At 48.3% G+C, this 18,501-nt stretch overlaps 1 protein-coding gene across 1 annotated transcript in view; it reads right to left on the bottom strand.

The window, feature by feature from the left end:
- col26a1 (collagen, type XXVI, alpha 1) overlaps positions 1 to 18,501 on the bottom strand; it is a 460,733-nt gene that overhangs the window by 328,943 nt on the left and 113,289 nt on the right. The window contains exon 3 of the mRNA XM_085964148.1: positions 13,715 to 13,818. Within this exon, the coding sequence (XP_085820274.1) occupies positions 13,715 to 13,818 (104 nt within the window). The remainder of the gene's footprint in view (positions 1 to 13,714; positions 13,819 to 18,501) is intronic.

Genomic DNA, 18,501 nt, shown 5'->3' on the forward strand with positions numbered 1-18,501 from the left:
AAATCGAACCCCTTATATCCAGGAATATTTAGTACCTAATCCTGCCCTTTTTTGAGCTAGGTCTCCATTATCGTCACAACATCATATTCCCATGTGGCTATTTATACCTGCAGCTCACCAACCTTGTTTACCACACTTCATGCATTTACACACATACACTGTAAACCTATCTCAGACCTTCTTGTATTCTCTCTTAGTCTGACCTCACCTAATACCGTACTATTTCTGACTTTTGTTCTATCTGTCTCTCCCCATCCTTTGTGCACTTTGTTTCTCCTTTCTATTGGTACATCTTGGTGCCCATCCCCCTGCCAAATTTGGTTTAAACCTTCCCGAACAACACTATCATCCTGGTGAGTCCTCCCTGCATTTCCTCCAAGGCCAATATATACATAATGGGCCAGATTGTGCTGGAGCGGGACAGTTAGAATTAGAAATGTACCTTTAGGTTTTAAAATGTTTTGCCCACAAAGGCGCTGGAAGTGTGAGCTGATTATGGCGCACAAAGGAATCAGAGCATCTGAGACCTGGGTGAACAATGGGACAAACAGTGTATCTCCTTAACCAATTAGATTAAAGGATTGAGAAATAAAGAGAGGAAGGACTGAGAAGGAGGGTGAATTAGAGTCAAATCAAGTACAGAAAGAGAAATAGAGAGAGAGAAAGAAAGATTGGATTAAGAGAGAGAAAAAAGAGACAGAAAGAAAAAGTAAGAAACAATTCACAACCTGAAGGAATGAGACTCCACACTTATAACTGTTCACCTTCTGGGAAAGAGAGATTGATTGGCAGTGATGTTCCCTTTAAGCTGCGTGGCTGCCTGGAGCTCCTGCGCAGCCGACTCACCGGCTTGTAAATGTTGGTGAAATGGCAAGATGAAAAGCAGAGTGTGCGAGTGCTTTCTGATCATTGTGAATGTTTAACTTCCTTGGTTACTGAATGGTGGGAGATGTTTGTTGTGTAACTATCCACAGGTGAAGCACATTTACTCTGTCAGTGTGTGTGAGGCGTTTTATACCACAGTTAGTTCATGTGGCTCAGACGGTAGCAACAAATGTGACTCGTCAGTGATTTCCTTTGGACAACCCGGCTTTATGACATCTCGAGAACTTGATATTAAAGTTCCATGTCCTGCCTAATGGGCTACACTTAAAACCAAGCACAACCCCAATTTTGCTATCCCGGCTAAACTGGGGCTGTGTCTGGCTATGGTGCAGGATAGCTTGTTATGTCCCATTTTGCAATGTAAGGCTTGCCGCCTGATTTGACTGGACTAGAGACACAGGAAAGGCTTGCACAGAAAGCCTGGCATGTTTGGCCACGGGTGTAAAATCTGGTGAGGCAGCAGCTCCTAAAGGGCTGCAGTTCACTATTAAAGGGCAAGTTGCGCTGGCGGCAGAAAAGCAGATGAATGGACTAATTGGAGATGTGTGGGCAGCTCTGCTCCCTTTAATACCGAGGAGCTGGAGGTCCTCGCGGTGCACCAAAGGTGGGTGGCCTTAACAGTGGTTGCAGCACGGATGCAGGTTACGTGAAGGAAGGTTGCTGCCTGAATCAATGCAGTCACCCAGCTCCCTCTTACCTGGCTGAAAATGAGGAAGAAGTATGCTGATATCAGGGGGAAGGTAAAGGAATGTGCTCCTCACTTTGGTTCAAATTTTACACTTGTTTGTGGCTGTCTCCAGGAATTGTGAGCTACAGCTGAAGAAGGTAGCCTTGCTCATCAAGCAGGGATTCATCCAGCTCACACCTCCTTCAAATACTGGTGGGTTATAACAGTGGATTGCCGTCAATTGAAGGTATCATAACCGCCACCAAGGTAGCAGGCATTTTCTTGCACACTTTTCTGCATGTAGTCAAAAGCCCACCACAGTAGAAGGAATCCCTTTCTGTTACTGAACACTATGACATCGGTGGTAGGTGCCCATAGCAGGTAGGCGCCCATAGCAGGTAGGTGCCCATAGCAGGTAGGTGCCCATAGCAGGTAGGCGCCCATAGCAGGTAGGTGCCCATAGCAGGTAGGCGCCCATAGCAGGTAGGTGCCCATAGCAGGTAGGTGCCCATAGCAGGTAGGTGCCCATAGCAGGTAGGCGCCCATAGCAGGTAGGCGCCCATAGCAGGTAGGTGCCCATAGCAGGTAGGCGCCCATAGCAGGTAGGCGCCCATAGCAGGTAGGTGCCCATAGCAGGTAGGTGCCCATAGCAGGTAGGTGCCCATAGCAGGTAGGTGCCCATAGCAGGTAGGCGCCCATAGCAGGTAGGTGCCCATAGCAGGTAGGTGCCCATAGCAGGTAGGTGCCCATAGCAGGTAGGCGCCCATAGCAGGTAGGTGCCCATAGCAGGTAGGCGCCCATAGCAGGTAGGTGCCCATAGCAGGTAGGTGCCCATAGGTAAGGCAGATAGAACTGTCCTTCTACCTATGATGAGGAGGATGAGACCTCCTGCCAGGTCTCCACCTGAGCTACTCTCAAGCCAGCTATGGATAAATGGAAAATAATATCCTATTGGAAAATGTCCAACCTAATATTTAGCTTCATTCTGACAAGCCATTTTTTTTGACAATCAGACTGAAATGTAAGCTAAAATGTTTGCAAGCAATGCATGAACATTTATGAAGCTGTGCAGTTTGTGAGTAAGTGAGTAACAGTACTGATATACCTATCAATTCATTCCATGAAAAGCGACGAGTTAAGATTGTAACTATAGGTTTTTATTGGCTAAATAACAGAGCCCACCCTCGTGGGCGATCGGTTCCAACAAGGGAGAATACAAGCCAAGCGGTCACCTTTATACCTGGGCAAGCAGGCGGAGCCATGGGCGGAGTCAGATGAGGTAAGCCCAGGTATAGCAGTGTGCGTGGCAAGAGGTAACCTTGTGTAGCGATAACAACAGTGTAAACAGTGATAACAACAGTGTAACAATAGTGAACGGTTGTGAACGGTAACAGTGGTTTACCACATTCACCCCTTGTTTAAAATTGAGTCCGGCGGGGTGAAGTGTACTACCAGTTCGTGTATGTCAGTCTCTCAGGAGGCCTCGTAAGCCTTTCTGATCGGCGCAGCAGCGGCGGCGGTGGTGCAGTATCCGATGGTAATGCTGGTGTCTGCGTGGTCGACGAAGGCTCCTGGGGTTCCGGCATGCCGTCTACAGGAGCTGGATTTGGGGGAGTGGTGGGGGGTAACGGTGGTATCTCGGGGGTGCCCGAGGGTGCGAGGTCTCGCAAGGAGACAGTGTCCTCCCGCCCGTCTGGGTATGCCACATAGGTGTACTGGGGGTTGGCGTGCAGGAGGTCCACCCTCTCGACCAGGGGGTCCATTTTATGGGCCCTCACGTGCTTCCGCAGCAAGACGGGCCCCGGAGGTGTCAGCCATGTTGGTAGCGAGGTTCCCGTAGTCGACTTCCTGGGGAAAACAAACATTCGTTCATGGGGGGTGGCGTTAATGGCAGTGCAAAGCAGTGACTGGATGGAATGGAGTGCTGCCGGGAGGACTTCCTGCCAGCGAGAGATTGGGAGGCCCTTAGACTTTAGGGCTAAGAGGGCGGCCTTCCAAACTGTCGCGTTTTCTCTTTCCACCTGGCCGTTCCCCCGGGGGTTGTAGCTGGTGGTCCTGCTCGCAGCAATACCTCTCGCGAGCAGGAACTGGCGAATTTCCTCGCTCATGAAGGATGCGCCCCGGTCGCTATGTATATAGTTCGGGAACCCGAACAAGGCGAAGAGGTCGTTCAGGCATTTGATGACCGTAGTACTGGTCATGTCTGGGCAGGGGATGGCAAAGGGGAAACGGGAGTACTCGTCAATAATGTTGAGGAAGTACACATTACGGTCAGAGGACGGGAGGGGCCCCTTAAAATCGATGCTCAAGCGCTCGAAGGGGCGGGTGGCCTTGATCAGGCTTGCTCTGTCCGGCCTATAGAAATGCGGTTTGCATTCGGCACAGGTTTGGCAGTTCCTGGTCATGGTCCTGACCTCCTCGATGGAGTAGGGCAGGTTGCGGGCCTTAATGAAGTGGTAAAGTCTGGTGACCCCGGGGTGGCAGAGGTCGTTGTGGAGGGTCCGTAGTCTATCAACTTGCGCGTTTGCACAAGTACTTCGTGATAGAGCATCCGGGGGGTCGTTGAGTTTACCAGGCCGGTACAAGATATCGTAATCGTAGGTGGAGAGCTCAATTCTCCACCTCAAGATCTTGTCGTTCTTGATTTTGCCCTTCAGCTTGTTATTAAACATAAAAGCAACCGAACGCTGGTCGGTGAGGAGGGTAAATCGTTTGCCTGCCAGGTAATGCCTCCAGCATCGTACCGCCTCCACAATCGCCTGGGCCTCCTTCTCGACAGAAGAGTGTCGGATCTCAGGGCCCTGGAGGGTCCTTGAGAAGAAGGCCACAGGTCTCCCCGCCTGGTTAAGGGTTGCCGCTAGGGCGAAGTCGGAGGCATCGCTCTCCACTTGGAAAGGGATGGACTCATCCACTGCGTGCATTGTGGCCTTCGCAATGTCTCCTTTTATGAGGGAGAAGGCTGCGCCTGCTTCTGCTGTCAGGGGGAAGGAGGTGGACTTCATGAGGGGTCTGGCTTTGTCCGCATAATTCGGCACCCATTGGGCATAGTAAGCGAAGAGCCCCAGGGTTCTCTTCAGCGCCTTTGGGCAGTGAGGGAGGGGAAGCTCCATGAGGGGGCGCATTCTTTCGGGGTCGGGGCCGATGACTCCGTTCTCTACTACGCAGCCGAGGATGGCAAGGCGCGAGGTATTAAACACATATTTATCCTTATTGTAAGTGAGATTCAGCCGTTGGGCCGTACGGAGGAATTTCTCCAGATTAACATCATGGTCCTGCTGGTCGCGGCCGCAGATGGTGATGTTATCTAGATAAGGGAACGTGGACTGAAGCGCGTTCTGGTCGACCATCCGGTCCATCTCCCTTTGGAAGACCGAGACTCTGTTGGTGACGCCGAAGGGAACCCTAAGGAAGTGGTAGAGGCGGCCGTTCGCCTCGAAGGCGGTATACTGGCGGTCCTCAGGGCGGATAGGGAGTTGGTGATAGGCTGACTTGAGGTCGATGGTGGAGAATACCCGGTACTGTGCAATCTGGTTGACCATATCAGATATGCGGGGAAGGGTGTATGCGTCCAGCTGGGTGTACCGGTTTATGGTTTGGCTGTAGTCGATGACCAGGCGGTGTTTATCGCCGGTCTTAACGACTACGACCTGAGCACGCCAGGGGCTGGTGCTCCCCTCGATGATGCCCTCCTTCAGGAGTCGCTGCACCTCAGAGCTAATAAAAGCTCTGTCCCCAGCGCTGTACCGCCTGCTCTTGGTAGCGACGGGTTTACAGTCACGGGTGAGGTTAGCGAACAAGGAGGGGGGCGGGACTTTGAGGGTGGAGAGGCCGCAGGTGGTACGCGGTGGGCGGTTTAAAATTTGCTGGTTGTAGACTGTGAGTGGGGGGAGGGGTCCACCGTAAGCCAAAGTGACACTTTGAAGGTGGCATTGGAAATCCAGCCCTAGTAGGACGGCAGCGCATAGCTGGGGCAGGACAAGAAGTTTAAAATTTTTATATTCCGTGCCCCTAACCAACAGGGTCACTACACAGTAGCCGCTAATGTCTGTTGAATGGGACTTCGTCGCCATCGAGATCCGATGGCGCGCTGGCCGGACAGTGAGGGAGTAGCAGCTCACCGTGTCTGGATGAATAAAACTCTCCGTGCTTCCGCTGTCGAACAGGCAGGACATGGCATGGCCGTTTACTTCGATGTCCATCATGGACTTGGACAGATGATGCGGGAGAGCTTGGTCAAACGTGACAGAGGCCAGTGTATGGCTGAGCGAGCTGCTGTAGTCTGCAGGCGAGGCGGTGGTCGGGTCTGGAGACAAAACGGCGGCCGAGTGCGGCGAACAAAATGGCGGCGCCCATGACGCGGGTCCCCACGAAGTTGGACAAAATGGCGGAGAAGATGGCCGCCCCCACAACTCACATGAGGCACTGCTGGCGTCTGTGGCCTTGATCAAAGATGGCTGCCCCCACGACTCACCTGAGGCAATGCTGGCGTCTGTGGCCTTGATCAAAGATGGCCGCCCCCACAACTCACATGAGGCAATGCTGGCGTCTGTGGCTTTCCCCCTGCAGGCGTTTACAAAGTGGCCTTTCTTTTTGCAGCCGGAGCAGGTCGCGTTCCTTGCAGGGCAGTGCGCCCTTTGATGTCTCGCCTGGCCACAGAAGAAGCAGCTGGCGGCCCGATCGCGGAGGTCCGCTGCCACAGCGGGTCCCGGGGGGGGGGTCCCAATCGGTATACTGGCGGTCCCGATCGATTCCGGGACACCGACGCCGTGGTGGGTCCCAGGGGCGGCGGTGCGAGGGGAATTGCGGCCGGAGTCGGGCCCGAGTCCCAGGGTCGTGCAGCACAGTACCTGGAGTACGCCTCGAGGTCCCGATGGGCCACTTCCAGGGAGCGAGCGAGGGCTGCAGTTGTATTCAAGTCGAGGTCCTTTGATTCGAGCAGTCTTTGCCGTGAGTAGTCGGACCGAAGGCCTTTCACGAAGGCATCACGGATATTTCCTTCAGTATTTTCTGCAGCCGTTACAGCTTTAAAGTCACAGTCCCTGCCGAGTGTTTGTAGCGCCCGTAAAAATTCATCTACAGACTCTCCTGGCTGTTGCGAGCGGGATCTTAGGAGATGTCTGGCATACATAGAATTTACAGGGCTCCGGTACTGCTCTTTTAGCAGGTTGAGGGCGTCCTCGTATGTAGCAAGGTCCCGGATGAATGCAAATACTTTAGGGCTCACCTGGGTGGTCAGAACTCTTAGTTTGGATCCCGGAGGCACGCCGGATTCTCCCAGGTAGGATTCGAAACAGCTCAGCCAGTGTTCGAAGTCGAGGGCTGAGTTCGCTGCCTGTGGGTTTAGCTCCAGGTACGGCGGTCGGAGGGCTCGCAGCCAGGCCGGCTGCTGTGGCTGTTGTAGTTGGTCATTTGCCATTTCAAAATTGAGCCAATAAAATTGATATACCTATCAATTCATTCCATGAAAAGCGACGAGTTAAGATTGTAACTATAGGTTTTTATTGGCTAAATAACAGAGCCCACCCTCGTGGGCGATCGGTTCCAACAAGGGAGAATACTAGCCTTTATACCTGGGCAAGCAGGCGGAGCCATGGGCGGAGTCAGCTGAGGTAAGCCCAGGTATAGCAGTGTGCGTGGCAAGAGGTAACCTTGTGTAGCGATAACAACAGTGTAAACAGTGATAACAACAGTGTAACAATAGTGAACGGTTGTGAACGGTAACAGTGGTTTACCACAAGTACTAAAGTGCTCTTTGCTCCCTTACTCTCAACTACTACCCACAAACCCATATAGCCACTTTCTTGGGTCTTTTGTAATATTCCCTCATTTGTACAAACCAATCTTAAGAATAGAGAGAGAAGATTGCTTATTGCAGGGAGCCCTCGTTCTCCAGTGCGTTAGTTCATCAAGAACTGGGCTGGGTTGTCTACGATTGCCAGACCAGTCATGGTCCAAGTGATTTCCTGGAACATTATCCAGAATGGTTGGATGAGGACTATGTTCAGGAGGACCACAGCTCCACCATCAGTCGTCTGGTGTGGAGGATTAGAATTGGATCAATGCATGATCTTGAGTTGGCCGTAAAAAGCTGCATCCCTCCTATGTGACGTGCAGCCCATCCACGCAACAATTATGTGGCTGAAACACAAATGAGACACCTGCCAATCAGAACGATTGATGTTTGGCCTCTGCCTGAACCTGTGGACACACCAATCACCCTGGACCATTTCTTGAAGCCTCACTCAGCACCAGCTGCCCCACAGCACTGCAGGCCTCCTATGAAGGGCGATGACTCCTACTGACATCACCACTAGTATGTAGTGCCTCCCGTTTCCATCGCCTTAATCCCCATCCCCAGGCCTAACTAATCACCAGAAAACAAGGGCGACCCAAATGCCTCAACCCTTTGACCAGCATTACTCTCAGCAAAAGCCAAGGCACCTGGAATTTTGGATTCATGCCTTCCAGAAGCAGCATAGAAAGAAAGATTTGTATTTCTATAGGGCCTGTGATGACCTCAGGATGTCCCAAAGCGCTTTACAGCCAATCAGGTATTTTTGGAGTGTAGTCACTGTTGTAATGTAGGATACGCGGCAGCCAATTTATGCACAGCAAGCTCCCACAAACAACAATGTGATAAAGACCAATTAAACTGTTTTAGTGATGTTGATTGAGGGATCAATATTGGCCCAGGACATAATATAATCAAAATATAAAATGGCTTCATAAAGTATATATGTGAATGTTCACTTTTGAGAATTAATTGAAAAAACGTTTAAATAAAAAGGCAAATTTGGTGAAGGTGAGTTCTGCTGACCAAGGCTGGAAACGGTTGGACCACATAATGCGGAGGGTCCAGTAACGTTCACAAGGCAGGAACCTGCTTTGCTTGTGGCTTCAGATGCGAATTCCCACTCGGCATGGAAGTCAGGCAGACAGAGCAGGAATGCCCTAAGCCTGACCTCCAACCCGCGCTGAATTAGCTGAAACAGCAGTCAAAGCATCACAATTACCCTCAGCACCTCGGACGATAGAGGTGGGGAACTGTCCGCCAGGGTTTCTGCTCCCGACCACTGTCCAGTGACTCCTGCTAGACAGTGTATGCGTTGGTGCCGGTGAGTAGAGGTCAAGGCTTGCTGTGATGCCTCTTCCCCTCTCTCCCAATTAATGAATAACTCACGATCGAACCTCATACATGAAGAATGGCCACAAAGGTGAGGCACCAGAGAACAACCAGTGCCCGTGGAAGCGAACCCCTATAGGAGTCAACACTTGGAGAGCAGGAAGATAATTCAAAGGTAACAAAAAATTGGTCGGTTATCTTGTAACCATAAGCAACAGCATAAGCTGCAACATTAACTCAAACTGTAACAGAGTTAAACACTGAGCAACAACAACATTTAAACCATAAGCAGTTGGTTCCTGTTTTTCACTGTATACTTAACTGAATCAAAACTAGACAATTACAACAACAATAACTTGTATTTATATAGCACCTTTAAAGTAGTAAAATGCCCTAAGACACTTCACAGGAAAAGAAAGACTTGCATTTATATAGCGCCTTTCATGACCACCGGACGTCTCAAAGCGTTTTACAGCCAATGAAGTACTTTTGAAGTGTAGTCACTGTTGTAATGTGGGAAACGCAGCAGCCAATTTGCGCACAGCAAGCTCCCATGAACAGCAATGTGATTATGACCGTTATCAAACAACATTCGGCACTGAGCCACATTAGGAGATATTAGGACAGGTGACCAAAAGAGGTAGACTTTAAGGAGCATCTTAAACGTGGAGAGAGAGGTGGAGAGGTTTGGAGAGGGAATGCCAGAGCTTGGGGCCTAGGCAGCTGAAGGCACGGCTGCCAATGGTGGAGCGATTATAATCGGGGATGCTCAAGAGGTCCGTGGATATTTAAAGCTATTCAAAACACTGATGATTGCACCAAACGTGCCCGGCTGGCTCAGTACGTGACAATAAGCTCTACAATCAGCTGTGAACATTAAAAATGGGGCAGAGAGAGAGGAACACATCCTTGCACTGCTCTACACATTAGCCAATGAACAGGGCTTAAGAATTTAGGAACGCACAAAGAAAGAAAAGGTAATTCGGCCCATTCTCCCCACAATCCCTTCGATCATGGACCATTCCAGAATTATTTAATTATCCAAGGCCAGCAGACTGTTTCTGTAACTGTCAGCAGTAATCGAGCAAAGCTCTGGAATATCTATCGGCACTTCCACTCTCATTATTCAACCACAGCTAGTCACATTCCTCAGCTGACAGTTCCTCAGACCCATCATATTCCACGTAGTATCTGATTACCTGTGGCAGCACTTTGCCCTATAACCTTTAACCTTAGAGGGAGAATTCTTTGCAGCAAAATCACATTCTTTATAAACACAGTCACAATGTCAGCACAAAGAACAACGCAGCATAATCGCCCCTCCCCAGAGCTTTAAAAACAGAGTACCCTAATCTCTCCCCTTTCAGATAGTAAAGGTTGTATAGCATTAGGATTAAGTTGAATATCTATGTAAATTATTTATGGCTTTGTTGATTTTTCTCCCCTGCCCCAATATTTTGGATCAGTGAGTGCTGATGCCATCTCCAGGGTAACCGCCAAGGAAGGTTACTTGGGGTAAAGTTTTGTCTCCACTTGATAGAGATCCAGAGGAGCAGCTTACTCACCCCTTGCGGAACCCGCCCGATATTCATTCTATTGATTTCAAAAACAGCGCAAGTCTTAATCCCCAAGTACTTTAGCAACTAAAGCATTTCAACCATTTGTTTCAATTCAGTATTCTCACAAAAATACTTGAAAACTGTGGTGCCATTTGATTGTGAAAGGGTATCGAATGTTGAAGCTCTCATTTCAGGCTCTGTCTACATTGCAAAGCCACAGCAGTACCCAGGGGTCACTCCAGTCTGTGTTGAACCAGTCTGCTCTGTATTCTGAAGAGCAGTAGGTTCAGTCAGTTCATGTGGAGAGTGTTGGACTGGAAGGATGCTGGTCACTAGCGAGCTCCCTGGTACCAGAATAGTGTTTCTTCCACACCTCATAAAACACCATCTAAATAAAAACCGAGAATTCATCAAGTCCTAAAATACCTTTCATGAGGAAACATTAAGAACAGTACATGACTGACTTGCTTCACTAATGAAGTACGCACATTTATTTTCTTCAAGTAGGGGGATTAGTAACAGATGTGGCACAGCAGTGAGTGCCGCATAGACGTGTAATTTGAAACAACAGGCTGACTTACACGGGATTAGATCGAACCTGATAAACTCAAAATAAACAGGACTGTCATGGGAAAACTGAAATCATTGTCCAAAGCTGTAATGGAAGTTTCATTGTCGATAGTCTGCTAGTCTACTGGTCAAATGCAACAACAACAACTTGCATTTATATAACACCTTTAACGTAGTAAAACGTCCCAAAACGCTTCACAGGAGCGATTCCAACAAAATTTAACACCGAGCCACAGAAGGAGATATTAGGTGGCCCAAAGCTTGGGCAAAGGGATAGGTTTTAAGGAGCATCTTAAAGGAGGAGAGAAAGCAAGAGGTGGAGAGGTTTAGGGAGGGAATTCTAGAGCTTGGGACCTCGGCAGGTGAAGGCACGGCCACCAATGGTAGAGCGATTAAAATTGGGGATGTGCAAGAGGGAAGAATTGGAGGAGCGCTGAGATCTCAGAGGGTTGTAGGGTTGGAGGAGATTACAGGGATAGGGAGGGGCAAGGCCATGGAGGGGTTTGAGAACAAGGATGTGAACTTTGAAATTGAGTCGTTGCTGGACCGGAAGCCAATGTAGGTCAGCAAGCACAGGAGTGATGGGTGAACAGGACTTGGTGCGAGTTAGGATATGGGTAGCAGAGTTTTAGATGACCTTAAGTTTATGTAGGGTGGAGATGGGAGGCGGGCCAGGAGAGCATTGGAATAGTCAAGTTTGGAGGTAACAAAGACATGGATGAGGGTTTCAGCAGCAGATGAGCTGAAGTGGAGTGGAGTCAGGTGAAGTTATGGAGGTGGAAGTAGGCGGTCCTGATGATGGAGAGGGTATGTGGTCAGAAGCTCATCTCGGGGTCAAATAACACACCAAGGTTGCAAACAGTCTGGTTCAGCCTCAGACAGTTGCCCAGGAGAGGGATGGAGTTGCTGGTTAGGGAATGGAGTTTGTGGAGGGGACCAAAGACAATGCCTTTGGTTTTCCCATTATTTAGTTGGAGGAAATTTCTGCTCATCCAGTACTGGATATCGGACAAGCAGTCTGACAAATCAGAGGCAACGGAATGTTTGAGAGAGGTGGTAGTGAGGTAGAGCTGGGTCTTGTCAGTGTACAGGTGGAACCTGACATTGTGTTTTCAGATGATTTTGCCGAGGAGCAGCATGTAGATGAGAAATAGGGGGAAATTTGTAAGACTTGCAAACCCTGCTTTACTCGGTCTGTTACTGACTAATCATTGGCCCACTTTAGGGCACACTGTTCTGCTGAAGCTTCATGCATTGAGGAGCCATTATTAACTTAAAGTGGCACTTTTGGCAAAACAGCAGGTGAGCTGGCTTTGAAATTGAGTTATTTTCTGGATTGATAAACTTCTAACTGACGGCCTGCGGTACAGTCGTAGTATTAGAGATTCTACTGCTATTATCACTCAGGAGAACAGTAGTTTCTAGATTTCATCCCAACCTAAACTACAAAGCTGAGCTGTACTGATGTTCAAACTCACCTCCGATTTTGGACATGGTCTCACCGGGTGCATCAGTAGTTCTCTGGTATGTCACTTACCTCTGATGAGAGACCCAGGTGGCAGTGCCAGTCCCCACAGAAAGGGCAACACTTCAGAGTGTCACTGTGCGGTGTCCAGGAGATCCAGAGGGTAAAATCTCATACAGGTAAACAGTTTCAACTATAATTGTATTCAATTAAGAGGCTGGATAATGAAAAATGATGAATGAACAATCCTACAGCTAAACAGCTAGTACAGTTAATGATTATACTTTGCATAATAAATACAGAGTGGTACCGACACTAATTAACAGACACTGATCAACATTAAATTCACTGAGTTCCCAGTACTTAGCAGTAAGAAAATTATATTTGAGTACTTAGGAAGCAAAGATAGCTAAATAAATATTCTATAAAAGAATAAAGGAAGTATTAAAGTTTGAGTTCACAGAATCACAGAATCACAGAAACCCCACAGTGCAGTAAAGGCTGTAATTCAATCTTGGGATTCTGATAGCACTGGCAAGTCAATCCAGCTTCAACAGAGCCTCAAAATTGGAATGAGAGTCTAGGTGCCCACTACCAAGAACCATTCTGTGTAATTTCCAGTCCAGTACCAGTGTCAGAGTCAGTAATACCAGTCTGAAACCAGTGTCAGAGACAGTAATACCAGTCTGAAACCAGTGTCAGTTAGTAATACCAGTCTGAAACCAGTGTCAGACAATAATACCAGTCTGAAACCAGTGTCAGTCAGTAATACCAGTCTGACACCAGTGTCAGAGTCAGTAATACCAGTCTGAAACCAGTGTCAGTCAGTAATACCAGTCTGAAACCAGTGTCAGAGACAGTAATACCAGTCTGAAACCAGTGTCAGTCAGTAATACCAGTCTGAAACCAGTGTCAGAGACAGTAATACCAGTCTGAAACCAGTGTCAGAGACAGTAATACCAGTCTGAAACCAGTGTCAGTCAGTAATACCCGTCTGAAACCAGTGTCAGTCAGTAATACCAGTCTGAAACCAATGTTGGAGACAGTAATACCAGTCTGAAACCAGTGTCGGAGACAGTAATACCAGTCTGAAACCAGTGTCAGTCAGTAATACCAGTCTGAAACCAGTGTCGGAGACAGTAATACCAGTCTGAAACCAGTGTCAGAGTTAAGATTGGTCCCACTCTTTCTGTGCCCAGATGTCAGGAGTCGTTCCGCAATCCTGTGCTCTCAGCACAGAAATTGTAGCTCCAGGTCTTTGTAAAGTGCTCCTGTCGAGCAAAGCTTCCCACTCACAGCACGAGATTGAGGAATCACCGGACATTCAACTTATCACTGTCCTTTCGTAAAGCTGGGACCGCTGCAGTCCCACCTCATGAGGTGTTGTGCTCTGAGGTTCATGTGCTGTTCCAGGCTCCCATTAACGCAATTTCTCACTGACTCACCATCCTCACAGCTGTTTCCCATGAACCCTGGGCAGCACCTCCATTCCAGGGCAGTCACATTCTTGTAGGACACCTTGTATGTGGGTCTGATGATAGTCCTGTAACTGGCATAAGAGACTAATCAAGGATGAGAGAACATCGGGCACAGTTCAAAACTTTTATGTATTATTTCCTTATCAATTGTTTTTTCCCTTTTAATCTAAAGAATAACATGACCCTCCACAATAGGAACAAGTACAAAGCCTGAATTGGAAAATCTACAGTTACTTGGATTTAGGAAATCCTCCACAACTACTTGACCTTAAACACAGGAACAACTTTCACTCTCCACCTCCGCCGAGGTCAAAGGCCAAAATGTTCCAATGCAATGGGCCTCAGAATGGGATGACTCAGTTTTGAAAAAGGGTTTTGTTGGATCCGTGATTCTGAGGGTATGCTGTTTTTCAATAACCACACGGATGCTCTAACTTAACAATTAAACAGGTCTTTACTGGAGGAGGGTAGTCTCAAGACTGGGGGTACAGAGGCATGCGCAAAGCTTATATACAGGTGTGGTCACTGCCGGTACCACAGTATACAGGAGCTGTAAAAGTAGTTCTGTCTTAAAGGCACATACACTACAATTCCTCCCCTTTTAGATTAGTAGTACCCCTAATATTCAAATAACAATTAACACTTTAACATGTACATTAAACAACAATAGTCCATTTATAGATTCAGTCTTTGGGGCGGCTTCCTGACCCTTTCGGGATAGCGCCTTTCCTGAGGTTCTTGTTCTTGGTGCAGAGGCGATTCTGACCGCTTTTCATCGGGTAGTTCATCGGGTTCCACTGCTACTGGTTCTGAGGTAGATGCTACCGGTATGTCGGGTTCATCCCCAGGTACTCGAGACATGGGGTTGACGTGTTCCTGTGACGCTAAGATCTGATCGACGTGGCGTCTCACAATGTTCTCCCCGACATCCACTGTGTACATTAATGGCCCCTGCCTTGTGCATATCGTTCCGGGTTGCCATTTCTCTGTTCGATAGTCATGGGCCAAGACTGGTTGCCCTGCATTGAAGCTCCTTGTCGGCTTCTCATTGATGTGCTGGAATTGTTTGTCCTCAACATTTCTTCGCACATTTGGTCTGAGCAAGTCCAGACGAGATCTCAACCTTCGGTTAAAGAACATCGTGGCCGGGGTCTGGTTGGTAACTGCATGTGTCGCGTTCCGGTAGGCTAATAAGAAATTGTCCATCTTATGCTGTAGTGGAATTTCATCGTCGCACATGGTTTTTATCGCCTTCTTAAAGGTTTGTACGAACCTCTCAGCCAATCCATTTGTGGCTGGATGATACGGGGCGGATGTGTAATGCCTTACCCCATTCCTTCTCATAAATTTTTGAAAATCTTCGGACACAAACTGTGGTCCATTATCAGAGAAAATCTGCTCTGGCAAACCGTTTCTGGCAAATATGGTCCGTAGGACTGCAATCATTTTCTCTGTCGTGGTTGAAGACATTTTTATCACCTCAGGCCACTTTGAATGAGCATCCACTGCTATTAAGAACATTGAGTCCATGAATGGACCAGCGAAATCAATATGCACCCGTTGCCATGGAGAGGAGGGCCACTCCCATGGGTGTAGAGGGGCATGTGGTGGTGCATTTTGGATCTTCTGGCATCCTGAGCAGCTTTTAGTTAGGTCTTCGATTTGTTGATCGATTCCCGGCCACCACACATAAGCCCTAGCAAGGCTTTTCATTTTCACTCCCCCCAGATGACCTTCATGTAGCTCATTTAGCACTCTCTCCCTTAACTTGGGTGGAATCACCACTCTGGATCCACACATCACTGTCCCCTGGCATACTGACAGCTGTTCTCTTCTGGATGAGAATGCTGGCAACAGTGAGTCGCCATGTGTTGGCCATCCCCTCACCATCAAATCATATACCTGAGACAGCATCGGATCATTGCGGGTCTCCTTCTCTATATCCACATTCGTTACTGGCAATCGTTCAATTATTGACGAATAAAATATCTCGATAGGGTCCACTGCTGGTGCTTCCTCCACAGTAGGCAGTGGCAGGCGCGATAGCCCATCAGCGTTCCCATGCTGTTTCGTGCCTTTATATTCTATTTCATATTGATTCGCCCCTAGAAACAGGGACCATCTTTGTAACCGTTGTGCAGTCATCACTGGAACGCCCTTCTTAGGATTAAAGATGGAGACAAGTGGTTGGTGGTCAGTCAGCAAGGTGAACTTCTGCCCATGCAGATAGTGGTTGAATTTTTTTACTCCCCATACTAGGCTGAGGGCCTCCCTGTCAATCTGGGCGTAGTTGCGCTCGGCTGAGGTTAGTGACCGAGACGCAAAGGCTACTGGCCTCTCCAACCCGTCTGGGAATTTGTGTGACAGCACCGCTCCAATACCATAGGGTGATGCATCACATGCCAAACAAATTGGTAGTGCTGGGTTGAAATGGGCCAACACCTCTTTTGATGTGATCAATTCTTTACACTTCTGGAAAGCTCGTCTACGTTCGTCATCCCACTTCCATGGTACCCCTGTTTGCAGTAGGGTGTTCAGTGGGTGTAATACCGTGGACAAATTTGGTAAGAACTTGTGGTAGTAGTTTACCAGCCAGAGGAACGACCTCAGTTGTGACACATTTTCCGGTGCTGGAGCCTTGACTACTGCCTCAATCTTTTCAGGGGACTTATGTAACCCCTCTTCATCGATGACGTGGCCACAATACGAGATCTGTTTCTGGAAAAACTTGCACTTGTGGCGATTAGCTCGTAGCCCATACTCCTTTAATCTGGTGAGCACCTTCTCCAAGTTGGCGAGGTGATCACTGTCATTTTCGCCCATGACCAAGATGTCGTCCAAATAACACTGGGTCCCTGGAATCCCTTGCAGGACCTGATCCATTGCCCTTTGCCAGATAGCCGGAGCCGAGGCTACTCCGAACACCAGCCGGTTGTATTGATAGAGACCTTTATGAGTGTTAATCGTAAGGTATTGTTTCGAAGCTTCTTCTACTTCCATTTGCAAGTACGCCCGGGCTAGATCAATTTTGGTGAAGCGTTTACCTCCAGATAGCGAGGCGAAAATATCCTCAATTCGTGGAAGCAGATATTGTACCGTGTGAAGGATTGGGCTCACTGTCACCTTAAAATCCCCACAGATGCGGACCTTCTTTGGTTCCCCAGGCATATTACTCAACGACCTCTTCATTACAGGGATGATGGGTGTAGCCCACTCGCTCCAGTCCACTTTGGACAGTACTCCTGAACGTTCCAATCCTTCCAGCTCTGCTTCAACAGCTGGTCTGATCGCATAAGGCACTGGTCTGGCCTTAAGAAACTTTGGGCTTGCATTTCCCTCTATTTTAATCATTGCTGTTATGCCTTTTAGTGTTCCTAGTCCCTCCTGGAACACTTCTTTTGCGTCAGTTAGCATTTTTGACAGTCGTCCAGGTATGACGTCGTCATCCTTTTTGGCCTCAACCGTCAGTGCCTGTATGGAATGCCAATCTAATTGTATCTTCCGGATCCATTCACATCCTAGCAGTGGTGGTCCTCCATCTGGCAATACATATATATCCATTTTAGGTATTTCCTGGCCTTTATATATCACTTTCACCCTTATTTTTCCTTTGGGGTAGACTTTTTGCCCCGTATACGTCTTCAAGACAATCTCTGTAGCTTTCAAGGGTATATGTGAAAGTAGCCGCTTGTAGTCCCTTTGGTTTATGACTGTTAGGGCTGATCCTGTGTCCAATTCCATTTTCACTTGGGCTCCATCTATCTTGAGTGTAACCCAGATAGTCTGGTGATCCTCCATTTCGGTTACCTTATGTAGTTTCAGACAACCCAGCTCCTTACTTCCGGAGTCTGTGTCACTTTTCTGTTCGTCTGAACCACTGTCCATCACCTGGTGTACCTTTTTGTACTTCTCCTGTGGAGATTTCTTACTGTTAGTTTTCTTCCCAGACCTGCAGACTCTTGCTATGTGTCCTGCTTTTCCACACTGTCTGCACACTTGGTCCTTGAACCAACAATCCTTCTGGTCATGTGTTGCTCTGCTGCAGCGATAGCACTTCCCTGTTCCATAGGACATTTCATTGGTGCCGTATTCTTGCGGTCTCCGTTGTATCTCTGCAGCGCCCCTTGCGGCTGCTTCGTGTGATACTGCCATACTGAAAGCCTTCTCCAGTGTAAGATCCTTTTCTGACAGAAGCCGTTTCTGGGTTCCTTCACTTTGTAGCCCACACACAAACTTGTCCCTTAACGTATCTGCTAGTCCCGCTCCAAACTGGCAGTGCTTCGATAGCTTGCGCAGTTCCGTTAGGTACTCAGCATTGCTTTCGTCTTTGTGTTGGTTCCTTTTATGGAACTTAAATCGTTCTGCTATCAGCAGCGGTGTGGGGTTTATGTGGTCCTGTAGGATTTCTACTATGCTTTCGAAATTCTTGTTCACCGGCTTCTCTGGGGTTATTAGATTCCGCAATAACCCATAAGTTTTTGCACCCATGGAATTTAACAAAACCAGTGCTTTACTAGCATCTGGCACTTCATTCGCCCTGCAGTACACCTCAATACGTTCCACATATGTCGCCCAATCTTCGACTTCATTGTCGAACGTAGAGATACTGCCACTCTTCGGCATCCCTGGGTGTGATTTAACAGTCAAAAATGGCGTCTCCCACGCTTCCCCTTCTTCTCCGCTGGCACAAAATGGCGTCTCCCGCAATTTCCTTCCTTCCCGCGCTTGCCCTTCTTCTCCGCTGCGGCTTCTAC

Source organism: Somniosus microcephalus, chromosome 22, assembly GCF_052327205.1.
Source record: "Somniosus microcephalus isolate GS21.2 chromosome 22, FLI_Smic_1.0, whole genome shotgun sequence".
Taxonomy (NCBI): Eukaryota; Metazoa; Chordata; class Chondrichthyes; order Squaliformes; family Somniosidae; genus Somniosus; species Somniosus microcephalus.